The sequence below is a fragment of the Eretmochelys imbricata genome, chromosome 1, assembly GCF_965152235.1.
Source record: "Eretmochelys imbricata isolate rEreImb1 chromosome 1, rEreImb1.hap1, whole genome shotgun sequence".
Classification (NCBI taxonomy): domain Eukaryota; kingdom Metazoa; phylum Chordata; order Testudines; family Cheloniidae; genus Eretmochelys; species Eretmochelys imbricata.
This window is the reverse complement of record NC_135572.1, coordinates 251,910,293-251,934,002: the sequence shown is the minus strand read 5'-3', so window position 1 is coordinate 251,934,002 and position 23,710 is coordinate 251,910,293. Positions and strand designations below refer to the sequence as shown.

The following is a 23,710-nucleotide window of genomic DNA, read 5'->3' as shown; positions in this document are numbered from 1 at the left end:
GGGTCCTAGTGCCCATCACAGTCATCTTCTGTGTGTGCTGGGTCCCATCTCTGGACAACTGGTGAGTGCCTGTGTGTGGGCAGGGAGGGCAAAGGTGTGCCGGGGGCAAGAGGCAGTACCAGAGGGGTAGGATGGGAAGTTTGCACAGAGCCTGCACACAATCTATCCAGCTCCAGCCAAAATTATTGCCCTCCCATGTATAAGGAACCAATTCCCACACATTTGTAGGAAAAACAAAACATCCCATTCTGCTTACCAGTACTTTAACTTTTAAAGTACCCCCCATCAAGGGGCTTCAGATTTATGATGCACTATGTTCAATATTGTATTGAACTGTAATAAAATCAAAGAAATCCAATTTTTTTCTGTGATGTATTTTTTGTACTGAGATGCAAGAACTTGGCTGCCTTTACCTTATGCTCAGCCTAGTACAGAGGTGGGCAAACTACAGCCTGCGGGCCACATCAGGCCTGGCCCTTGAGCTCCTGGCTGGGGAGGCCAGCCCCCGGCCCCTCCCCTGCTGTTCCCCCTCCCCTGCAGCCTCTGCTTGCCTTGCCACCAGCGTTCTGGGTGGGGGGCTGTGAACTCCTGCCGGGGAGGTGCTGCGAGAGGTGCTGGCCTGCCCTGGTGCTCTAGACTGGGAGGTGATGTGGTCCACCCAGGCATCATGGCTCCAGCCAGGCATCGTGGCTGCCAGTCCTCGTGCTCTGAGTGGCATGGTAAGGGGGTGAGGAGCAGGGGCATTGGATAAGGGGCATGGAGTCCTAGGGGGCAGTCGGGGATAGGGAGCAGGGCAGTTGGATAGGCATGGGAGTCCTGGGGGGCCTGTCAGGGGGTGGGTGTGTGGATAGGGGTCAGGGGACAGGGAGCAGGAAGAGTTGGATAGGGGGTGGGGTCCTGGGGGGGTGGTTAGGGGCAGGGGTTCCCAGGAGGGGACAGTCAGGGGACAAGGAGTGGGGGTGGGGTAGATGGATCGGGGACTCTGAGGGAGGCAGTCCAGGGTGGGAAGTGGGAGGGGGCTGATAGGGGCCAGGGGCCAGGCTGTTTTGGGAGGCACAGCCTTCCCTACCCGGCCCTCCATACAGTTTCGGAACCCCGATGTGGCGCTCAGGCCAAAAAGTTTGTCCAACTCTGGCCTAGTTCCATAGACCAACACATCTTTGTACTTTTAAGGGGTGGCAAAAGCACTGGAGGAAGCTCAACACACAATGTTGTAGGTTTCTCCCTCCCCTCTTCAAGGATTTTAAATCCACTTCTTAGCAGGCTGTGATAGAAAGACTGGCTGATTAGGCTAAAGGTGGGTTCTGTCCATTTGCTGGTTACCTAGCACTTCAAACCATCATAAAAGTACCTCACATTTGATTTCTTTTGAGTTTCATTCCAAAAACTTAAAGCTAAATAAACCTGAAGTTAGTCCTAATTTTTCTGCCCCAACTCAAACTAACTTCTCTCCCAAGTGAAAAATGTTGGGTGAGCATGGAATATGTGCGATTTGAGAGGGGAATGAGAACACAGGCCAATTCCTGCTGACAGTTACACCTGTGTAGCCTTGTTGACTTCAGGGAAAACAGATTTTTGCACAAGAATAGATTTTGGTCCCTTCTGCTTTTTCACACCTGGTATAAGCAGAATCTCATTAACTTTCCTCCCCTAAACTCTGAACACTTTAAGGGGAAAAAAATAAGCAAGGTCTGCTTCATTTACACATGCAAATGAAACCGGAAGTTCTCCCTTCATTCTACACCAGCCTTAAACACCCAGACCTGATGTAATCAGGGTGTCACTACAGCAGCCTTGGTTGGACGGTTCTTTTGAAAGATCCTTAATGGTTCTTTTAAGATGCTGATTTTCAATGAAGTCTTTTTGTTCAGAAGGACAGAGAACACGAGGGAATAGCTCAGTTTTGTCAACTCCTAGTCATTCAAAAGGTGAAAGTCTTTAAATTAAGTTTGTTTAATGTTTGTCTAGTGATTTTGAAGAGCTAACATAGTACAGAAGTGCTAAATATTGTGACTGGGCAACCATCTAACGATTTGTGTCACTTCTAGCTGTTACCTTTTTCTTACGGACAGCTTAAAACAAACACAAACAAACTGGGGGCCTGGTGTACAGAGAATTCATGTTTAAAAACGCTCATGTCAGAGCGCTCATCACAAATTCTAGAATAGTGTGATGGGGCAAGGCCAGATGGCTATAGAAAAGTAGTGGGAGATAGATATATTAGCTCCAGGATAAACAAATCCCTGGTACCAGGATAAATGAAACGGCAGCTGCTCCAGGTCAATTAAGACACCTGGGGCCAGTTAAGAACTTTCCAGAATGCAGGGAGAATGCTTGGTTGATTGGGACACCTGAAGCCAATCAGGGGCTGGCTGAAACTAGTTAAAAGCCTCCCAGTCAGTCAGGTGGGTGTGCATGTCAGGAGCTGTGGGAGGAAGTTGTGCTGTTGGAGAGGCTGAGTAATACACACCATATCAGGCACATGGAAGGAGGCCCTGAGGTAAGGGTGAAGTGGAGCTTGAGGAAGTGAGGGCTGTTGTGGGGGACGTAGCCCAGGGAATTGTACATGTCATGTTTCTAAAAGGTCAGCTACCATAGCTGATACTATTAGGGTCCCTGGGCTGGAGCCGGGAGTAGAGGGTGGGCCCGGGCCCCCACCTTTGCCCCCTGATTAATTGCTGAGACTGGGAGACCACAGAGACTGTGCAAGGAAGGATAACTTCTCCTCACCTCCCTTGCTGTCTTATGATGAAAACGGCTCAGTAGACTGTGACCCTTGTCTCTAGAGAAAGAAGGGTTACGTGGAGGGTCACAGTGAGCCTCTGAGGCTCGCGAAATCCGCCAGGAAACACGGGACCCACGGAGACATGGACAGAGCTTTGTCACAATAGACAATACTTAGTCCTGCCATGAGTGCAGGGAACCAGACTAGATGGCTTCTTGAGGTCCATTCCAGTCCTATGATTCTAATTGTGGAAGAGCTTGGTGACAGAATGGCCTGATATGGTGAATCTGTGGAGATTAACTACACAAACTGGGTATCATCCCACAAATAATATTTGGGTTCACTGTGAAAACAGTGATTCATTGTCCTCAGCCAGTGCAACACTGGGAGGCAGCTTTCAGAGCAAGGCAGCCTAAAATACAATGCCACCCAATGTAATTTTCCCACTATTGCTTCCTCTACTACAGTGAGTTTTACACCTGAGTGATTTTCTTTTATATAATAAAAGCTGGCTGCCTCCCAGACTGCAGACAGAGTGAGACAGGCTATATGGTGTAGAGGCCATAGTTTGGGGGAAACACCTACAGGGCTTGGCTTTGCACTGTGCCATTTGGAGAGCTGAGGGTAGAAGCACAAGGTTGAAAGAGGTGAGCAGGATGGGGAATGTTTCAGTGTTCATCCTTCTTCAGATGAGCACTCTACTACCTAGGAGGGCTAAGAGAAGGACAGGGTAGCATACCTCTTGCTACCTCTTACTCAAAAGTATCTGTTTGTTCTACTCCCACTCAATTCTTCAAACTTGTTAATTTTACATAAATAATATGTAAATACGTACGTAGATAAATGTTTGACATTTTATTTTTTCGCAATATGTAATTCATACTTAGGCCCTTCCCTCCCATTAGGCTTAGGCCCCTCATAACCTTAAATCCGGCCCTGCTGGTATGCCAGAGATAGTTACCGGGCAGAGGACCCTCTCCCTTGGTATGTCCAGCTGCTAAATTGCATTAAAAGAAATACATTTCTTTTCCAGGCATGTTGTAGAGATTTTTATGGCATTGGGAATGGGGGAGAAGAGGTGGTATGCATGATTGCAAACTGGAAAGAAGGTGTTCATATAAACTCTATTAAAATGTTCACACACTGACAAGGTTTTGGGAGCCTCTACCAAAAAGGAGCAGTCCACAGAGTGTAGTGACCATTGTGTATGCTACCCATGAAGTCCTTGTTTCCAGTATAGAGCACCTCTTCCATGAACAATAGAAAAGCCCTCCTGTGTAGCTGAAGAAACACAATTTGTTGATGTCTAAGTATAATTGCATCAGTCGTAGTTTATGCAATATCAAATTCCTTATGTTATACATTATATAGAAACTTACCTAAAATTAATAATATTTTGACTGTAGACATTATGTAATCAGAACTGATGTTTCCGTGGCCAGAATTCAAGGGATACTGGATGATTTTAAGCCAGTAGATGCACTCCTGAAAGTTTACTAATCTGTATATTTCACAGCTTGCTGGATACATACTCTGTAAATCTTGCTGTTTTATAGACTAAACGTATGTTGGTAGAGAAGATGGGCCATGAAGCAGTAGAGCTGGGACATGGAGAGGCCAACATAACAGGACTGGAGGAAAATACATTGATTGCTAGTCTTTGTGACCTGTTGGAAAGGATTTGGAGCCACGGTCTACAAGTCAAACAGGTTGGTAACTTGAAACTTGGTCAGGAAAAAGCACATGTACACAATACCATTTTGCACATATTAAAAGTATTTCCTATAATCCATCCCTTTAAACTACTACTTAGCTATATCATTTCTCAATAGACCTGAGGGTATCTAAATGCTTCAAGGCGCAGCTATTCATTTCCTAAACTTTTTGTGAGGCTTTCAAGAGAAGCCTTTCCACAAATTGTAATAATAAAATAGTTTTTTCCATCCTCGAGCAGTGAAGGACTGGGGAGGGAACACTGAGGAGAAAAACAATGGATACAGGGAAAGCTTCATGATCACAGGAAATTACTTGTTCTGTGAGGTGGTCCTTTCCTGTTTGGTTGGTTTCTTTGCTCAAGAACAAAGAATTGAAGCAAGAACCCAAAGTTACGTTCTGGATTCACTAAATCACCAGGCTCTAATCCAGTATCTAGCTTTTTAATTTGGCTCCTTTCTCATTTATTTTAAACTTCTCCTATATGTTCTATTTTCAGGGGAAATCTGCTTTGTGGTCCCATTTGCTTCAGTACCAGGAAAGGGAAGAGAAGCAAGAACATATGACAGAGTCCCCAGGTGAGTATTCAGGAGTTTGCTTTCCATATATGGTCTCTAAGATTCAGCAGTAAGCAATCTTGGTTCTGGTTGGCCTAAGGCCGCAGAACTTTGTGGTGGATTTTATTTTGTATTTTCAACGTCCGTGATACTGACATCACACTTGTAATTTGAGTTCTTTCAAATATTTGATCTCTAGACTAAACAGATGGCTTATTTGCGTCAAATGATGCCATAACTATTACCATCTTCAGGAAAACAATGGCATGTGTCATTTTGCTTAGTTTCTTCCATTTAAACTCTGACTAAGCTGCAACTAAGGTATGAAAAGTCGGTATGTTTTCTGAAGTGGTTTACAGAAATGTAGGGCTGAAAGGCACCTCAACAGGTCAAGTGCAGGACCAAGTATACCTAGACCATTTCTGACAATAAGGAGCATTTTGTAAATACTAGACAATATTACAGTGTGCCAGACTTCAGTTGCGTCCAGTTGGATTTATTGAAGACATGAGGCCCAACTTGAGGCTGCAAATCTTCCATCAGTGAGAATGGTCTGTCTTAAAGCATTCCTCAAATAAACAGAGATGTACAAATTTTTATTGTTATCTTCTATAAAATATTTAGAAGTCTTTAATGGATTTGTACAAAAAAAGATTTAAGCTGTTGAAACTTCAGTGCAAACATTCAAGATGCTTTCCTTGCATCAATAACCTGCTGGTTACCCATCCTCACTTGAAGATTGAGTGTATTCAGGATACACAAAGGACAGACTTTGCTCTTCTAGGATCATCAGGCTGTGATGAAACTTATTGGCCAAGAACATACCGAGTGTATGACTGAGCTTTTAACGGATAGGAGACAGATTTTGTAGACTATTTCCAGAAATGTAAGTTAGTCTTAGAAAGAGGGATTTTTGTGCATCACTTCTGAGATCTAGGTATATCAGGGCATATAAACAGGAACATTAATCTGGGCTCTCATGTGTAATGGAATTATTTTTTATAAATTTGGTATTCATGCTTATTAATCTAGATCATTATTCTTCAGACAGCAAGGTTTGAATTCCATGGCATGTGGCCTATACAAGCAATCTCAAGCTTGGAGGGAGTGAAGCGAACACTGCATTCAGTAGTTACATAGAACTGATCCTCGCTCATTGGCCCAGGCTCTCAGTTCATGCCTGGTGGGAATTCCCTTTGGTTTGGCATTCTAAAGCCATTAAACTACTTTAATGTAAAGTAATGCATGATTCTTTTGGTATGGCAGTGAACTCCCCTGCACTGCAGCTGTTGCTCAGCATTGTTTCTGTAAGACTTTTAGCTGAATTAGATGGTCTTCCTGATTTGCCTCTGATTTTGTTTTTTTAATATATCAGATGTCCCTGGGTATTTCCAGTTTATGCTGATAGCAGTGTTTGTGTCAGGAGTTAATTGAGGATTGTGTCTTGGTATTTCACAAAATTCATTGCAGTCATAATGGCACACTTACACCAAATGAGTGTGTATGAATCTTCCCTGTCTCTCAGCAATTGGCTAATCAAGGAGAGCGTTTTGGAAAGGATTCAGCACTTTCTCAATGCCCTCATTCAGAGTTCTTGCTGAAATCCCAATAGTAGGATTTGAGAGAACTCAGCATCTCACGGGATCAGGCCCCAAGTATATATCTATGGATAAACTGATGTTTTGAGTCATGACAGCTTTGTAATAAGCATCAGTGACCAGGGACATGTCATCCTGCATTGCAAGCCCCAGAATTAAAATGTGGTCCAACTGGTGGCCCCTGAGATGATTCCATTTGGCCCTAGAACTTGCATGGGGATACCATTTTGTAGAACAAAATAGCATCTTCTGCACAGTGTGACCTTGCACACACTGTGTGCGTGAGATCATGCTGCATGGAGGACACTGTTTTGTGGAATGTCACTAAAAAGGCATGTAAGTGTAGAATTGAATACATAATGGCAAGTCCCCTTAAAACTTTATGTAAGCGAAGAGGGAAACTTCTCTTTTGCATGAGTGAGTGATTCAGTAATCATTAATGAGACATTATATCTTTGTACATTTCTGGCAGATGATTAATTTATGTGTGCCATAGATGATTAGCATAGCTCTTTGAGGTTTGCATTCTCATACCATGTATCTACTAAAATTTCACACATGTGGCTAAGATCTATTAGATTATAGCTATATGGAAACATTTGTTGAGTTCTTAAGGTGAATTAACTAAGTGCATTTCTGTATGAAGGACTGAAAAAAGGCATGCAAGTGTAGAACTGAGTTGTCCATGGTAGACCAGAGCTAGCAGCACAAACCCTTCATCAGGGTGGGAAGTTTATATCTGTAATCTAAGAAGTAGTTGCATGTCTCATTAATAATGTCACCGCATGCCACTGTCTATGACTAATGGACAGCCACTAAGTAATCTGACTGGCAAGCATAAATTCCAGAGTGCAAAATATGTAATGGCAAAGTCAGATTATAATACTAGAGTGCAGAAATGCTTGACAGTCTCAATATCTAATATGCTAGTTTTACTTCCTCTAAATTTATCAAATGGGTTTCAGATTGAGATTTCAGTAAAAATAGTTTTATCAAGTGTGAAGGCCTTATGCAACAGATTTACTTCTGTGTATTTCATATGCAAAGAAGGACGCATTTGATGAATCATCTGAAGTCTCCAAGTTTAGCCCTGAATTAGCTAAAGGAAAAAGGGACCTAGATTATGTATTAATGTGGAGGCAGACAAACTGAAAAACACTTTGCCTGGCAGTATTCCTGAAACTGCATGTAACTGTTGTAGTTCTCAGTGTTGTATGATTTCTTCTACAGATGTGTAGATGAATGTGTGACGGGTTGGATCACAGAAACCCCCTTGGGGCTGCCAACTGATGTGCCAAGACTACTTCTGCCCCTGCTTTCCCTGCCAGCTTGGGACTTCAGCACTCTGTCTTGTGGAGCCAGACACACCAGTCTGCTCCAACACAGACCCAGGGTCTGAACCACATGCCCTAAAGCTGCGGATTTAACTGAAAGCAAGTTAAGAAGTGTTCCTGTCTTTAACACTCAGATGCCCAACTCCCAATGGGGTCCAAACACCAATAAATCAGTTTTACCCTGAATAAAGCTTATACAGGGTAAACTCCTGAATTGTTCGCCCTCTATAACACTGATAGAGAGATATGCACGGCTGTTTGTCTCCCCCCTCCACCCCCCCCCAGGTATTAATAGATACTCTGGGTTAATTAATGAATAAAAAATGATTTTATTAAATACAGAAAGTAGGATTTAAGTGGTTCCAAGTAGTAACAGACAGAACAAAGTGAATTACCAAGCAAAATAAAAACACACGAGTCTAAGTCTAGTACAGTAATAAAACTGAATACAGATTAAAATCTCATCCTCAGAGATATTTCAACAAGTTTCTTCCACAGACTGGACGCCTTCCTAGTCTGGGCACAATCCTTTCGCCTGGTACAGCCCTTGTTCCAGCTCAGGTGGTAGTTAGGGGATTTCTCATGATGGCCACCCTATTTGTTCTGTTCCACCCACTTATATATCTTTTGCATAAGGCGGGAATCCTTCATTCCTGTGGGTTCCCACCCCTCCTTCTCAATGGAAAAGCACCAGGTTAAAGATGGATTTCAGTTCACGTAACATGATCACATGTCACTTCATTATCCACTTGCCAGCCCACACTATACAGGAAGACTTACAAGTAAAACAGAGCAATCTACAGTCAATTGTCCTGGTTAATGGGAGCCATTAAGATTCCAAACCACCATTAATGGCCCACACTTTGCATAACTACAATAGGACCTCAGTTATATTTCATATTTCTAGTTTCAGATACAAGTGATACATTTATACAAATGGGATGACCACCAGACTCAGTAGATTATAAGCTTTGTAATGATACCTTACAAGAGACCTTTTGCATGAAGCATATTCCAGTTACATTATATTCACACTCATTAGCATATTTTTATAAAATCATATAGAGTGCAATGTCACAGAATGTACTGCAAGCTACTGTAATTTTTTATTTTAATTTTATGTATTTTTTTCTATACAGTTGCTCTTGGCCCGGAAAGAAGGAAATCTGACACAGGAATTACATTACCTACACTGAGAGTCTCACTTATTCATGATATGAGGTACAGTATTTTACTCTTAAAGCATTTATTATGGCTTTCATAAGGAGCATTACACAGAGATTCCCATTAACACAAATGCTTTGGATTTATTCAGGTTGAGCAGAATTCATCATTCTTCTTCTATGTAAGGACCACATACTCCAATCCATGTGGTTTACCTCTTAATACATTTTATAAAACCTTTAGTTTTGCACGCTGCTTTGATTTACTTCAGCTAAAAAGTCATGAAAAGAAAATTTGTACACAGTATTGGAAATGGTTATTGCTGATATATTTTTTGCTACCTAAAAGTATTTTAATTTTAAGTAGAGTTGCGGAAATACCTGGTACGATATTTTATTTGTTGAAACAGGAAAACCTAAGTTCGCCAAGGAAAAACAGAAAAATTAGAATCCAGATGGACATAAAAATCTGCCAACAATGGCTGAGCTATATTAGTTTCTAAATGGATATTTCATCAAAAATTGCTATTCAAATGTAATAGGACCTTGAAAACATACATCAAGCAAGCACATATTTTAGTGGTTGCTGTCAGTGAAATATTATTCCTGACATGTGGATTTATCTGTAGGTTAGGGTACAGAAAGCTATATAATATCTGCTGTGTTTTTTGAGATGCACCATATAACATTTATAAGACAAATGTTTTATTACAAAATTAATCAGCTGATAGAAAATTACTACTACTGTTGTTATATATACTGACGGCCCAGAGGAACTTAAATCATGTTAAGTAATTTGGGGGCTTAGATGACTCGGGGATCAGTAATGAGATTTAAGACTTTTCACTGCTAGGTCACTAGTTCAATTTCAATTCAGGTTGGTAGTGACCAAAAGTTGTTACCATCTAATAGCAATTGGTCTCAGTCATCTCCCCTATGAACAAATATTCATATCATCAATAATGCCATTACTACTACTAACTAGCAACCTTGTTAATGTTTTTATGTTCAGAAAGGTCAGTGGATGAATGGGCCACAGAGACTTCTACCATCTCAAATGTGGATGTGCTCCCTCCAGACCAGAGTTCAGGCACACTGACATAGACCATATGGAGGTACAGCTTAGCAGCTTCCATGCTTGCTGTCTACACTGTACCTATTCTGTGACTAAAGGGCTTCAGTCTCCAGGGCTCTCAAGCCATCATCTTTCAAAGATGCAGAATTTACATACCCTGTGTTCATGCACATGTTGGGTGTGAACCGTGAACACTTCAACGATAGCTTCAGATCCAGAGAGATCCCCTCTGCAGATGAGACAGTAGTGTTGACTCCATGGCTCATTCAGTCGTTGGCTTCTCTTGTCAACCAAGTTGCTAGTTACTGCCATTTGTGGTGGGGGGTTGTGATGTGGCCATCTGTCAGTGGGACAAGGATGGAAACTAAATAACTGTGTGTACAATTGACAAAGCACATGCGTCTTTTTTTACAACTAAACCAGTTTAGCTGCTCTGGGCTTTTTGGTTTATGTGGTGTTTTTTTTTGTTTGTTTGTTTGTTTTGTTTTTTTTTTTTTTTGTTTGTTTGTTTTTTGTTTTGAGACTCTTGTGTTACTGCATATGTTGGTGACTTTTAATTGCTCAGTGGATTAATTTATTTTTTTCTCTGGAGAGATCAAGAGTCAAAGTAAATTTTATATCCCTAGTAATCAGTAATGTCATCACTTTAACAGGGGATAGTTCTGACCAAATGGATGAATAACCAAGATGACAAAGAAAGAGTTCTTTCTAACAAAAGTAGATCGTTCTAACATGACTTATCATTTGTTGCCATGAGGACTCAGTTGCTGCTTGTACATTTTTTTTTTTTTTTTTAAAGGGATCTCAGGATGGTACTGGGTTGTGAATTTCTACTGGAATCCTACTTTCTGCTCCTGGTGGATTACCACCTCTCCAAATCATTGCTTAGAAGGAAGTAGTAAAAGGTCATTCAATTTAGTTGTTGGACTGTTGGTCTTAAAACTGTCCCTTTTCTTCTGGAAGGCTTGCTGATTGACTGATCTTTGGCAGGTCAGTTGCTCTTCTAAATCATCAACCAGTCAGCAAGTCCTGAAAATTAGCCCAGCAGTGGCTACCACATGTCTTTTATGTTACTGAAAGAACTTTAAATCCATGCCACTGGTGTTTGGCTCAAGGATTTGTATAGATTGTACACTTGAAAAACATACAGCCTAGCTAAAATATAAAAAGGCTCAGTAATCAATATCAATGTTAACAAACGCAAACTGTAATAGGTAAAATAGAACATTTGTGGACTTTGCAAATGAAATAAATTGGCAGCAACGGTGGGAATCTGACTAGCTCTTACAACTTATTAAAAATCAGTTTAAAAACGGGGATATATGTACAGCATTGCCCAGCATAAATACTGATTCCCATTATTGTCAGAAAAACACTGAACAGAAGATTTACTGTGAAGATATTGGTAATGGCTTCTAACCTACTCAGTAACATTTCAGAAACAAAAGCTACTCTTTCACACTAATTTTGGTTTACTATAAATCAACTGGTGGCAGTGGTACAGCCTATACTCCCCAACTCAGATGAGGTCTTATAGTGGGCTAGGTGCTGTACACACACAGAGAGACTCCTTCCCCTGCAGAGCTTACAGTCTAAGCAGACAAAAGAAAGGGTGGAAAGGTAAAGAGAAGCGAACTGAGGTGAAGAGACTTGCCCAAGGTGTCACAGCAGGGCAGCGGCAGAGCTGGGAAAAGAGACCACAGCTCCTGACTCTCAATCCAGCAGCCTATTCTTTAGAGACCATCCCTACCAGATACTTGGACAATTCTCTATATATCAGGCAAGAATGGTGTATAGGTTTTTTGTAAAGCAAAATACAGTAGAAAATTGCTTTTTGCTTTTGTCTCCCTATTATGTTTAAAGCACAACTTTGTGTCAGGGAGGCAGTGGGCACAATATTGGACATATGCAAGAACTATCACCTTGTTCAAAGTGATAGAAAGCAAGGCTGAATCATTGTAAGATGTTTACATAACCTTATAACTATCAAAACAGGCAATACTTAGGGCACTGCTTAATCTATTTCCTATTAGTAGATTTAGGCCACGTCTACCCTACAGACCTCTATCGGTATGACTACATCGCTCAGTGGTGTGAAAAATCCACACCTGAGTGATGGGAGTTATACTGACCAACCTCCCTGTGTAGACAGAGCTATGTCGATGGCAGAGCTTTTCCTGTCGGCAGAGCTACTGCCTCTTGGGGAGCTGGATTAACTGTGTCCACGAGAGAAGCTCTCCCATCAGCATAGCAGCGTCTTCACTGAAGTGCTACAACCGCGCAGCTCCACTGCTGTATGTGAAGACAAACCCTTCATGCCACATGACACTCAGTAGTACTTCAACAATGATCCATCCTTTTGATGTCACCATAAACCTTTGTGTGTAGTTAAACCGTTAATCACATCTTCACACCTCCCTTATGGTGGGAGGAAAACATGCTGGAGGGTTATGTACGTTAGATTCAATTTATCGTCCAGACTTTAGCTTGTGGTATGACCAGATATCTATGTGAATATTCATGGGGGTACAGAAGTTGAAGGGGGCATTTTGCCTCAATTATTTTTCCCATGGAATAGGAAGTGATCACGTGATTCAAGCAGTGTAGCTAGGACATGCTTTCATTAGTCAACTCTGCCACCGTTTGGAAAACACACATCCTGCATGCAGCGTTCACCATGCTGCCTCGTATGCCTGAAATAACCTGCCTAGTCTTGTACAACACGCAGGCTTCCGTTTCAAGTCTCTTGTGCTTCAACCGCTTCCAGTAGTCATTGACTCCTTCCATGTTTGCCAACTTAAGAGCTACATTTAGACAAACCTATGTCAGCATCCATACTGTGACAGACGTGAACATGACATGTTGATACAAAAACAAGTAACCTTATTACTTTATATGGTGTGGGTCTACCTCCTGTTCAGCGTTCCCATTCCTTTATCGGTCCTCTTATTTCTAGGTGGCATATCAAGTTGTCTAACTTGGAACACAAACCCCTCTCTACACAGGCACATCTTTTTTTCTTTTGTTTGTAAAGCACCATACGCACCAAATGTACTGTAAATATTCCCTGCCCTCTAACATTACTGCAGTGAAACGAGACCAGGTGAGTGAGGTAATGTCTTCTATTGGACCAACTTCTGTTATTACTTCACCCACCTTGTCTCCAATATCCTGGGACCAACATGGCTACAACAACACTGCATACAAGTAGTGAAACAAGTTAACTATGTGCTGTAGGTAAGATGAAATGTGTTGTTTTGACTAAACTACGTGATCTCGTCACTGGAGAGTGTTCTCAATAGTCACCTGGTAATTCATGTTGCTACTACTGTTTTGCCAGAGAAATGCAGTTAGCTAACACCCGACTACATCTGGCTTTTATATGGACAGGGAAACACTCTGCAAGACGCTTTGGTTTGCTTCTATCTGTAAATTGGTGGCAGCCCTCCAGGAAAGCCATCATCGTGTCATCTTTTTATCCTCTTCGCTATTGCACTTTTCTGACACCAGCACTCTCACTGAAGTCACCTGAAACATCAAAAGGTTGGTTTGAACTGGCAGTAAGTCAGAGCAGTCCCTGACACCTCAAATGAAAACATTCCCTTCGGAGGAACTGCCTGGCACAGTCACCTCAACCTCCAAGCTTCCTTGTCCCCTACAGGCTTTCAAACTTTACTACATGAGTGAGATGCACTGGAGTACAGCAAGACAGTAAATGAAGTCATTTGCTCTGTTTTTAAGTGCTACCTGGGTGTCTTTATATTGTATCATCTCCACTTCAATTTCAAAGTTCCTTAAGTTTCCTTCCTTCCTTCCCCCACCCCAAATGTATGAGTATTCATGACGCAAAGCACTGCCGATGCATCTCAGTCCAGACCAGGAAAGCCTCTTTTTGTTGTCAGTAGCTGAACCGCTTTAGGAAAAAAAGACTACAATTTATACCAGGCTGTGGGATGTTTAGAGTTACCTCTTGACTGGTTTTCAACTAGAGCTATTGCACACCACATTACAACAGATGAACACCATGCAGTCATTTGCTTGACTGTTGTCCCATGAGGTCAGTTTATACCACTGTACCAGAACCAGACAGCTATGATTTACAGAAGGAGAATAAATTAAGGTTTAGGGACATATCTATTTGAATTTTCTCTTCAGAAAAGAATATATTCTATTTAGTGTTTCATATTAGAGGCAATTTAAAATGAGCACTAAAAAAAAGAGATTCTGTGCTATGATCTTCTCATCTCAAAGGACTTTAAATAACAGCAGTGTGCACCTCAACATGCTGTGGAGGAATAATGTGTGCATCCTATTTCTCAAGGACTTCTGATTACATGCCCAGTTATTTGCGTTGGAAGTCCTAACTGCTAGCTGTCCGTCTGATCCAAAGAAGGGGTTTGCTTCACAGAGTGCTTACTAGTTCCAGAAGAGGGCAGGGACTCAACTGATACAAGTCAAAGTGTTAAAAGAGGGAAGCCGTGGATGTGGTAATAAAGGACAAAAACTTATATGTAGCTGTGGTCTACTCTTGCAGACAGGCGGGAGTTATAATTAATCAAACAGTAAAAACATTTCGACTTGGTCTATGCTAGCAGCTTATGTTGGTATAAATACATTGGTCAGGGCTAGAAAATCCTGAGCAATGCAGTCAGGTTGGTATAACTCCAGCTGTAGACAGTGGTATGTTGACAGGCTCCTCCAGTCAACATAGCTACCACCTCTTGAGGGAGATGGAGTACCTACGTGGATGAGAGAAGCCATTCCCCTCGGTGTAGGTAGCGTTTTCACTAAGCAGCCTCTGCAGTATTCTATGTTTAGACAGGCCCTTAGTCTTGTCCCTCTTTAGAACTGTTCACATTTCATATCATGACGTGTTGGGAAATTTTCTTAAAAAATGTTTTTAAAGTGTTTCAGCTTATTGGGTTTTGCAGTCACGTGGCATTGTTATTTTTTGTTTGTTTTTGTTGCAGCACTTTGTAGGCCCCAGCCCTATTATGCTTGACACTGTACATACATAACACAGTCCCTTCCCTGAAGAGCTTACAACGCGGATTTGGGGGTGGGGCTGCAGGGGCAGAATACAAAATAATAATGAAACTATACTAGTCAGCAGCAGTTCAGAAAACTGATGAAGTTGTGCTGCGAGTATTTTGTAGAGCACATGGGACCTTCAAGGGTGTTACGTGAGTTAGAAAGCTGGTGTTAAAGCTCACTTCAGTCTTGGTGGATGAAGCTTAGAGACTTACACAAAGGGATGGAGCATTGTGAATTGCCTGTGTACTTAACATGCAAACTGAGTGAAAATTAACCAGTTTGCAGCCACTTTTTCCATGCACTGAAAACCATCTGCCATGGCAGTCGTTTTCTATTCTAAAGCTACATGTATCGTAAGATTTGCAGCCTCTATTTATTCTTTCTAAGTTGGACCATGGGAAGTTTTTAAAAAAACTGTTCAGAATAGCTCTGCTTTCTTCCAAATGGACATGTGGAAAACCTACTTGGCTTGATTATAATTTACACAAGGCCCTTTTTATACTTCTCTGGAAGTGTGAAGGGGCATTAGTGTAAATACCTGGGGGGAAACTAGCATTTTACATACCAACTGCACTGGTGAAAGCTACTTTTGTTGGAGGACTCTGTTATAACACAATAGTCTCCTGACAAGGTTAACACAGGTAGGCCTAACAGTGTAGGTAAGTCCGAGTCATGCGTTCAGTGCTCCTGGAACACGTCAAATCTCTGTTGGCTTTGTCTGTTGTAGGCCTCTTTCTTAAATATCCAAACATTGCTACCGCCAGTGATAGTTACAATGGGGAATGTCAGTGGCAACTGGCATTTTAACCACTGTTCATTCATCTAGACCTGCTTTTAGACTATATCATAGTTTAGGAGTCAGAGTAGCAGCTGTGTTAGTCTGTGTTTCCAAAAGAAAAGGAGTCGTTGTGGCACCTTAGAGACTAACAAATTTATCTGAGCATAAGCTTTCGTGAGCTACAGCTCACTTCATCGGATCCATGCAGTGGAAAATACAGTGGGGAGATTTTATATACACAGAGAACATGAAACAATGGGTGTTACCATACACACTGTAACGAGAGTGATCACTTAAGGTGAGGTATTACCAGCGGGGGGGGGGGGGGAACCTTTTGTAGTGATAATCAAGGTGGGCCATTTCCAGCAGTTGACACGAATGTCTGAGGAACAGTGGGGGGTAGAGGGGAGAAATAAACATGGGGAAATACTTTTACTTTGTGAAATGACCCGTCCACACCCAGTCTCTATTCAAGCCTAAGTTAATTGTATCCAGTTTGCAAATTAATTCCAATTCAGCAGTCTCTCGTTGGAGTCTGGTTTTGAAGTTTTGTTGTTGAAGAATTGCAACTTTTAGGTCTGTAATCGAGTGACCAAAGAGATTGAAGTGTTCTCCGACTGGTTTTTGAATGTTATAATTCTTGACGTCTGATTTGTGCCCATTTTATTATTTTACGTAGAGACTGTCCAGTTTGACCAATGTACATGGCAGAGGGGCATTGATGGCACATGATGGCATATATCACATTGATAGATGTGCAGGTGAACGAGCCTCTGATAGTGTGGCTGATGTGATTCGGCCCTATGATGGTGTCCCCTGAATAGATATGTGGACACAGTTGGCAACGGGCTTTGTTGCAGGGATAGGTTCCTGGGTTAGTGGTTCTGTTGTGTGGTGTGTGGTTGCTGGTGAGTATTTGCTTCAGGTTGGGGGGCTGTCTGTAAGCAAGGACTGGTCTGTCTCGCAAGATCTGTGAGAGTGATGGGTCATCCTTCAGGATAGGTTGTAGATCCTTGATGATGTGTTGGAGAGGTTTTAGTTGGGGGCTGAAGGTGATGGCTAGTGGCGTTCTGTTATTTTCTTTGTTCGGTAGCTTTTGAGGCATACCGTATTCGTTTATGCTGTCAAGGGAGCTGCTGTTGCGTAACTGGGTTTCCCAACGTGACTGTATTTCTTTTTTGAAGTGTATTATTACCTTAATCTCTATGCTATAGATTAGTGGTAGCCAGTGTTCAAACATAATTTTTTTTTTTCCTAGCAAGGTGCTAACTGCGTTCCTCTGCTCAACACAGAGAGTGCCAATGCACAGTATAAACCATTCTAAATGACTTTGCAAAACTGCTCTATACACTTTCTAATTGGTTTTAAAACTATTTTAACAAGGTTTGGCCCTGTCTCTGCTAGCTTTCAAAGACGATTTTAAAAACAGCTTTTTTTTAATATTTTTTGACAGTTGTGTGAACTCTGTATTACTAGACTTCTCTAATTTGGGGTGGGGGTGGGAAATGTGTTTTTGCATATCTTGCAAGCAGTTTTAATTTCCAGGGATATTTTCAAATTTAAATTCAAGTTCTGCAACAGATAGGATGCTGCCATTTTAAATTATCAGGATTTTGTGATTTTTTTTTTCTCTCCTTCTTCCTCCTCCCCCCCCTCCATCCCCCCGGTTTCAGGCATATTCAGAACATGAATGAGATAAAGACCGATGTGGGTCGAGCTCGAGCATGGATAAGGTTGTCTCTTGAAAAGAAGCTTTTGTCTCAGCACCTAAAGCAGCTTCTCTCTAACCAAGCACTTGCAAAGTAAGAGTAACTTACTGTTCTTAAGCTTAATTATCACAGTATCCTGATTAGGGTTCTAAGGTTGCCCTGTGAACTAAGCCTTATGAAAAGCTATCTGCCTCTGCAGCTGGTCTGGGCTGGAGCTAGCTAGTACCAATCAGAGAAAGGGTGTTTCCTACATGGGTCTTGGACAGACTACTTCTTGACACCCTCTATCAACACCCTGTCAATTTTTGGGTTGCTGAGGACCAAATACCTCCCAAAGCTAGAAGATTGAAGGGGAGCCACCCAGCACCACTTGTGGAGCCTGAGCAGAGAACCCCAATCAGAGTACAGAGTGGGAAGAAGGTTAGGACATCACATACTCCCCAAAAGAGAAGGTCTGAGGAAAGCCTGAAGGATGAGAGGCTCAGATGGAGTGCCTGTACTTTTTGAATAGCATTAGTTCAGATCCATTGATGTTAGCAGACTTAGCTAAGACCTCAGCTCACCTTAGCCCAGTTGGTCTTGGTTGGAAACAAATTATCCCAGTGCATTTACAAATGCTGGTATGTTAGACTTCACACACACATCAACTTACAGCCAGTGGTTGAACTGGTTTGAAATAGGAGGGGAAGAACTCTGGGTCCCAGCTGCAAAGAGGGTGGAATCCCCTCTGCCCCCACTCCCCTTTATTAACCCTTCATACTGTGTATATACAATATGTATAAAAATTGGAATTGGTGCATATCACCATTGGGAGTACCTGCCTTTGTATAGGAGTTTATTTACTGGTATTAAACACGTAGGGTTAGAGGTTTAGCTGGTGTAAATCAACATAGCTGCACTGACTTCAATAGATTTCGGCCAGTTTACACCAGTGGCACATCTGGCCCAAAATACTTTCTCTATATGTAGGTTAGCCCTTAGTTTGGTGTTCTGGGGGTTCACAGACCTTTTAATGTTGGTTTAGTGTCTGTTTTTAAAGAGACAGCAATATTTTTGTTTCTCACAGGAAACTTTATAAGCGTTATGCTTTCCTACGCTGTGAAGAAGAACGAGAGCAGTTCCTCTATCACCTTCTTTCGCTCAATGCTGTGGATTACTTCTGCTTCACAAGCGTCTTCACCACAATCAGTGAGTTGGAGACTCAAACTTTGTCCTGAATGAAAAATAGTCACTGTCATGGTGACAGAGGAGTGATGCTGAGAACACTTTGATGAATGATCAGTGTAGCTGGGCTCTTCCCAAGAAGCTTGCAGTCATGGGTACTGAGATCGGCACCTCTGGGTGTTGCTCTGGGTAACCAGCGAAGTGTAAGATCATGTGTGAGTGCTTTGGATAACAGAATGGGATAGTGGAGGAGAGTAGCATTCAGATAATATTATAGCACCTAAGTGTCCTAGTACTATTTCCATATCTCAGTTATGTAGCCCTTCATCTATTTTTACCCAGAAAAGTCCTCCACATCTCAAGGCTCCCCCATATTTCTCCACTACATGTACACCATCCTTGTAGCCTCTGAGAAACAGATAGGACTCCTTGGGGCCTGTTAACAGCACGCTTTGCAGGATGAGGCACTTTGTGTCTGGGTGTGTACACTACGTATTGTTGCCCCTTTTGACCCAAGCAGCTAATAAAGTTTGGGGCTTTGGGAATGTTCCATTTGAAAGTAGAAATTGGGGATAATCAGGTATTTCTTCAGTTCAGTTTTGGTTATTTATGAGGAGTGTTCAAAGTTATGTGTCTCTGAATGAAGAAGGAGCCAAGAACAGAAGGAACCATTTCTTAGCTTACAGCCCCCAAACCTCTGTAGCCAACGCCAGACCCAAAAGTTCTCTCTAGCTTTTTGCAGGGTCACGCTGTACTTAAAGGCTCCTGCTTGGCTTTTCTTGCCAGTTTTCTTCTGCTTCTCCCTCTGATTTTTTGTCTGTCACCTTGGTTTCTGTGTGCACTCACTCACTCGAACACACCTATCACAAAGCAATACTCAGCCCCAAAACTCCTGGGTGGGTTCACACACACCTTTTGTCTTAGGTGGGGCTTAAGCATAGGTACTGAGTTTTATTTTTCCCTGGGGGTGCTCAGTCCCCACTCTGCCCCCTCCCCGAAACCCCAGCCCATCTCCGCCCCTTCCCTGAGTCCCGGCCCTCACCTCGCCTCTTCCCACTTGCGCTCGGCCCCCTCCCCCAAGACCCTGCCCTCACTCCAACCTGTGCCCTGAGGCCTTGCCCGCCTGCCACTCACTGCTCTCTGTCCTCCTCCAAGTGCCTCCCCCAGTCACCAAACAGCTGATCGGCAGCAGCTGCTGATCAGCTGTGGCTGGTGGGTGCCGAGTACTGTTTGTTTTGTTTTGTTTTTTTTTTCCATGGGTGCCCTGGAGTACCCACGGAATCGGCGCCTGTGGGCTTATATTTATAGTTATGTTAACTGAAGGGTGAGTTCACACCTGTCAGCCACATGGACTTTTAACCCACCAAGCTGTTTCAACATTTTCATTGACACGGACTGCATGTGCACTTGTGCAGCACCTCTGCAGGCCACCTACAGAATTTTATGTGCAAGGTCACTCCATGTGGTGGAAGCCATTTTGTAGAGCATGTCTGCTTTGGGGGCCCAGTGGAATTGTCCCTTTGGCTGCCAGTGGGACCAGTAGCCTTCCCATTCTCTTTCCTTATCCCTCCCCACATGACTGAAAGGCTTGTTTCCCTCTTTTTCCTCCTCCTCTCCTATATACTTGAGGAGTGACAGTGGGCCAAAACCTAGACATGAACTTGTTTTCCCCTCCCTAACAGTGGGGAGTTCTACTATTAGGTTGCTGTGTTGACATCGGTCTCTTTATTTTCACATCTTTATTTCTTTAGGAGGTGAAGTAAAGTGAATCTTTACCGAGTCATCAAAGTTTGGGCTCATCTTTTAACTTTTCCTCTTCTTAAGCTTTCATTAGGGAAATGAGTAATTACAAAAGAGCGCAGTGTCCATGGAGATTTTACTGTATCTTGTTTTCTGGGCCATCAGTGTTGGCAACTTACTCTTCTGGGACGCAAGAGTGAATTTGTGGCATTGTGTGTACAATATTGAGATGATGCACACACCAGTAAAAAGGGATGATTTCCTTAATCAAAGGAAATGGCAGGTTTGCAAAACCTTAGGAAAGCAACTCTTGCAGTACAAACAAGTGTGATTCCACACTGTCCACTGCAAGTTGGGATGGGTGGCCAGCCCTGTTTTTCTCACTCAACTATGCATTAAGCATCAAGGCCTACTGAGATTCCCATAGATTTTAAGTGGTGCTGAGAGAAGAGTGTCCACTGAGAATGTGCTTCATAATATTTCCACTCAGCCAGAGGTTGAAGCCTCCAAATCTGTGTCTTCAGTCTGACAACCCTGTATTAGCAGCATTGCCAGTATTCTGATACATAGGGGTATAATGATGTATTCAAATTATAATGTTCCACTTTTAAAATGGAGATGGGATGAAGCAGGCATTTTCTGAAGTTCTTTATTGCTTTGAACTCGTTTTACTGCAAGGTGAATGCTCCTTGTTTTCATTGTGGTACAACAGCAACACCTGGTGGCTATTCAGATTAATCTCAAGTACATTGTTTATGCACAAGTAAGGGAATGCCTTGCCATCTCATTCTTTGACTTTAAATGTGGGAGACGATCTCAGTTTTATACTGGGGTCTATTTTCATAGTTTCTGACTTAGTGGTTTAAGCATCATGTTTGGCGCATATACCCACTGGAAAATGTTGGCAGGTTTTCATTTGAGTATATTAACTCCAAATGTTGCAAGAGAACAGCAGAAAAAACTAAAGGACATTGTTTAAATTTGAAGGGCAGAATGCTCCTGGTCTCTTCAGTGTGCAGATCTATGAGAGCATTTTGTTTGCAATGGCAGAGATTTGAGAAACTGGTACTTGAGGCTGCTCTTACAGACAAGTAATAATTGGTTCCTGGGTTGAAACCGCCCAAAAGCTGCTGTGCAGATCAGCTTTATTTTAACATAATTATTCTTTTTCTATCTATAAGTGAGCTGTCTAGACTTGCAATGGTTTCATGACCTCTTCCTTTTATGATCAGAGTATCTGTTTTCATAGTTGGTGCAAATACTGCATGCTGGATATTTTTATAGAATTGTCTCATTTACCTTCGGTATTGAGAAGGATTTTTACTTGTAATGCTACCGAGATACAGCACAAGAGCGAAGTCCTAATTGTACTATATTGTGTAAACCACATTTTAAAAAATGCAGTTGTTTTGATTCTGGGTTTTGTTTTGTTACTTCTCCTTTTAGTGATTCCATATAGGACTGTGATAATCCCTATCAAAAAACTAAGCAATGCAATCACCACATCGAACCCCTGGATTTGTGTTTCAGGAGAACTAGGAGATACAGGAGTAATGCAGATACCTAAAAATCTTCTAGAAATGACATTTGAGGTGAGTGCATGCTCTTCTTTTTTCAGTACTCAATATTGAGCACTACAACCAAGAAACATTTATTTTGCTAGGTTTTTTTTGTACAGAGCACAACTCTTTTTTTAAATAGCGTCTGAGTGTCCAAGGTCACTGTGTAGATTTTAAATAAAAAGCAGAAAACTAGTGCTTGTGAAGTTACTGTCCTCACTGACGGACAGAACATGTCACTCTCCTGTCAGAACTTTTTCACTGGCTTTCACTTACCCACCGTGTCTAATTTATACTTCTTGTCCTCATCTGAACTCACCTCAACCTACACCCCTCATCAAATTTCTTACTGTTCCCTGCTTTCCCTTTGCTCTGCCAATGACAACAGCCTCGCTATGCCACTCCTACCCCCTCTTCCATCTTCGAGTTGCCTCCCTGCTGCCCCAAATCTATTTGAGTTCCCTGTGCTGGACACTCAAAAGGCTGCTGTGGGGAATCAAAATGCTGAATCCCACATGTCCTTAGCCTGCTGGGGCAGGGCAAAGTTTAGGCAATGTGCATGGTAGGGGGCTTCTAGGCATGCATTTCAGTTGTACATCTTGTCTGACAATCCTCTTGGCAGTGGGGACTCCGCAGACCAGTTGCCTAGATCCTGAAACTAGTGCCATCTCCCCAGGCCTAACAGCAGCTCTTGTATGTTCCCCAGAATCTCACCAAAGGTGGATGTCTGCTAGTTTACCTCTTCAGGGGGTACACAACAGTGAAAGCTACCAGAGAGAGAGAGACAGTATGCACAGGATTCTAAAACATCATTGCTCTTCTTGTGTTATTAAATGAAACACACATCTATACAAAATAATACACCCCTAAATACATTTCTCTGCCTCTGGTTCCTCACCACTCCGGAGAGTTCTTTTGGACTTGGGCAGAGTCATCTGGGGTATCTAGAATCCTTCCCCTGGGGTTCATGAGTCTTTCCAGCCCAGCTGGCTTTCCCTGACCATGGTTAGGGTGCGGTTAAACCAACCCCCCTGCTAAGAAAGTCTGCCCATCTCTTCCACACTCCTGCCAAAGCTTCCTGTCCCTCCAAAAGCCTTCCCCCTTTTGCCTTCTGAGAGTCTTTTTTAAATCCTTGCTTTGTCACCTCTGTCCCTTTGTTCTGTTTGGGGATTTTCCACACTCTCCACTTCCCCTTTCTTGAAGACAAGTTGGAGAAAGCAGCTTCTCCCAGCTCCAGCCAACTTCCTTAGCGTGCCCGTTAAATTCAGAGCACAGTCATTACACTTAATGACTCTTCATTGCCCCTGGTCTGGTAAGAAGGTGCTGCAACCCAAGTCAGCGAGCTGAGGATTCCACAGCCACCTTAGGGTACTTCTACATTGCAGCTGGAGGAGTTGCAGTTCCGGTAGCTCTGGCACAAGTGGCAGCTTGGGCTAACCGCCCAAGTACAATCCCTTCTGATACCTAGGTGTGTACTCAGGCGGCTAGCCCATGCCACTGCCGCTATGCTGCCGTTTGTAGTATATGGACTCGCTCAAAGCCAGTGTGGGTACATCTCCCC

At 42.5% G+C, this 23,710-nt stretch overlaps 1 protein-coding gene across 2 annotated transcripts in view; it reads left to right on the top strand.

The window, feature by feature from the left end:
- The window catches only part of DENND5B (DENN domain containing 5B), a 170,191-nt gene that overhangs the window by 131,115 nt on the left and 15,366 nt on the right, over window positions 1-23,710 (top strand). For both annotated transcript variants that reach the window (XM_077807515.1, XM_077807514.1), the window contains 6 exons: window positions 4,282-4,434; window positions 4,938-5,016; window positions 9,067-9,148; window positions 17,651-17,779; window positions 18,753-18,874; window positions 22,037-22,182. In XM_077807515.1, coding sequence (XP_077663641.1) covers window positions 4,282-4,434; window positions 4,938-5,016; window positions 9,067-9,148; window positions 17,651-17,779; window positions 18,753-18,874; window positions 22,037-22,182 — 711 coding nt within the window. The remainder of the gene's footprint in view (window positions 1-4,281; window positions 4,435-4,937; window positions 5,017-9,066; window positions 9,149-17,650; window positions 17,780-18,752; window positions 18,875-22,036; window positions 22,183-23,710) is intronic.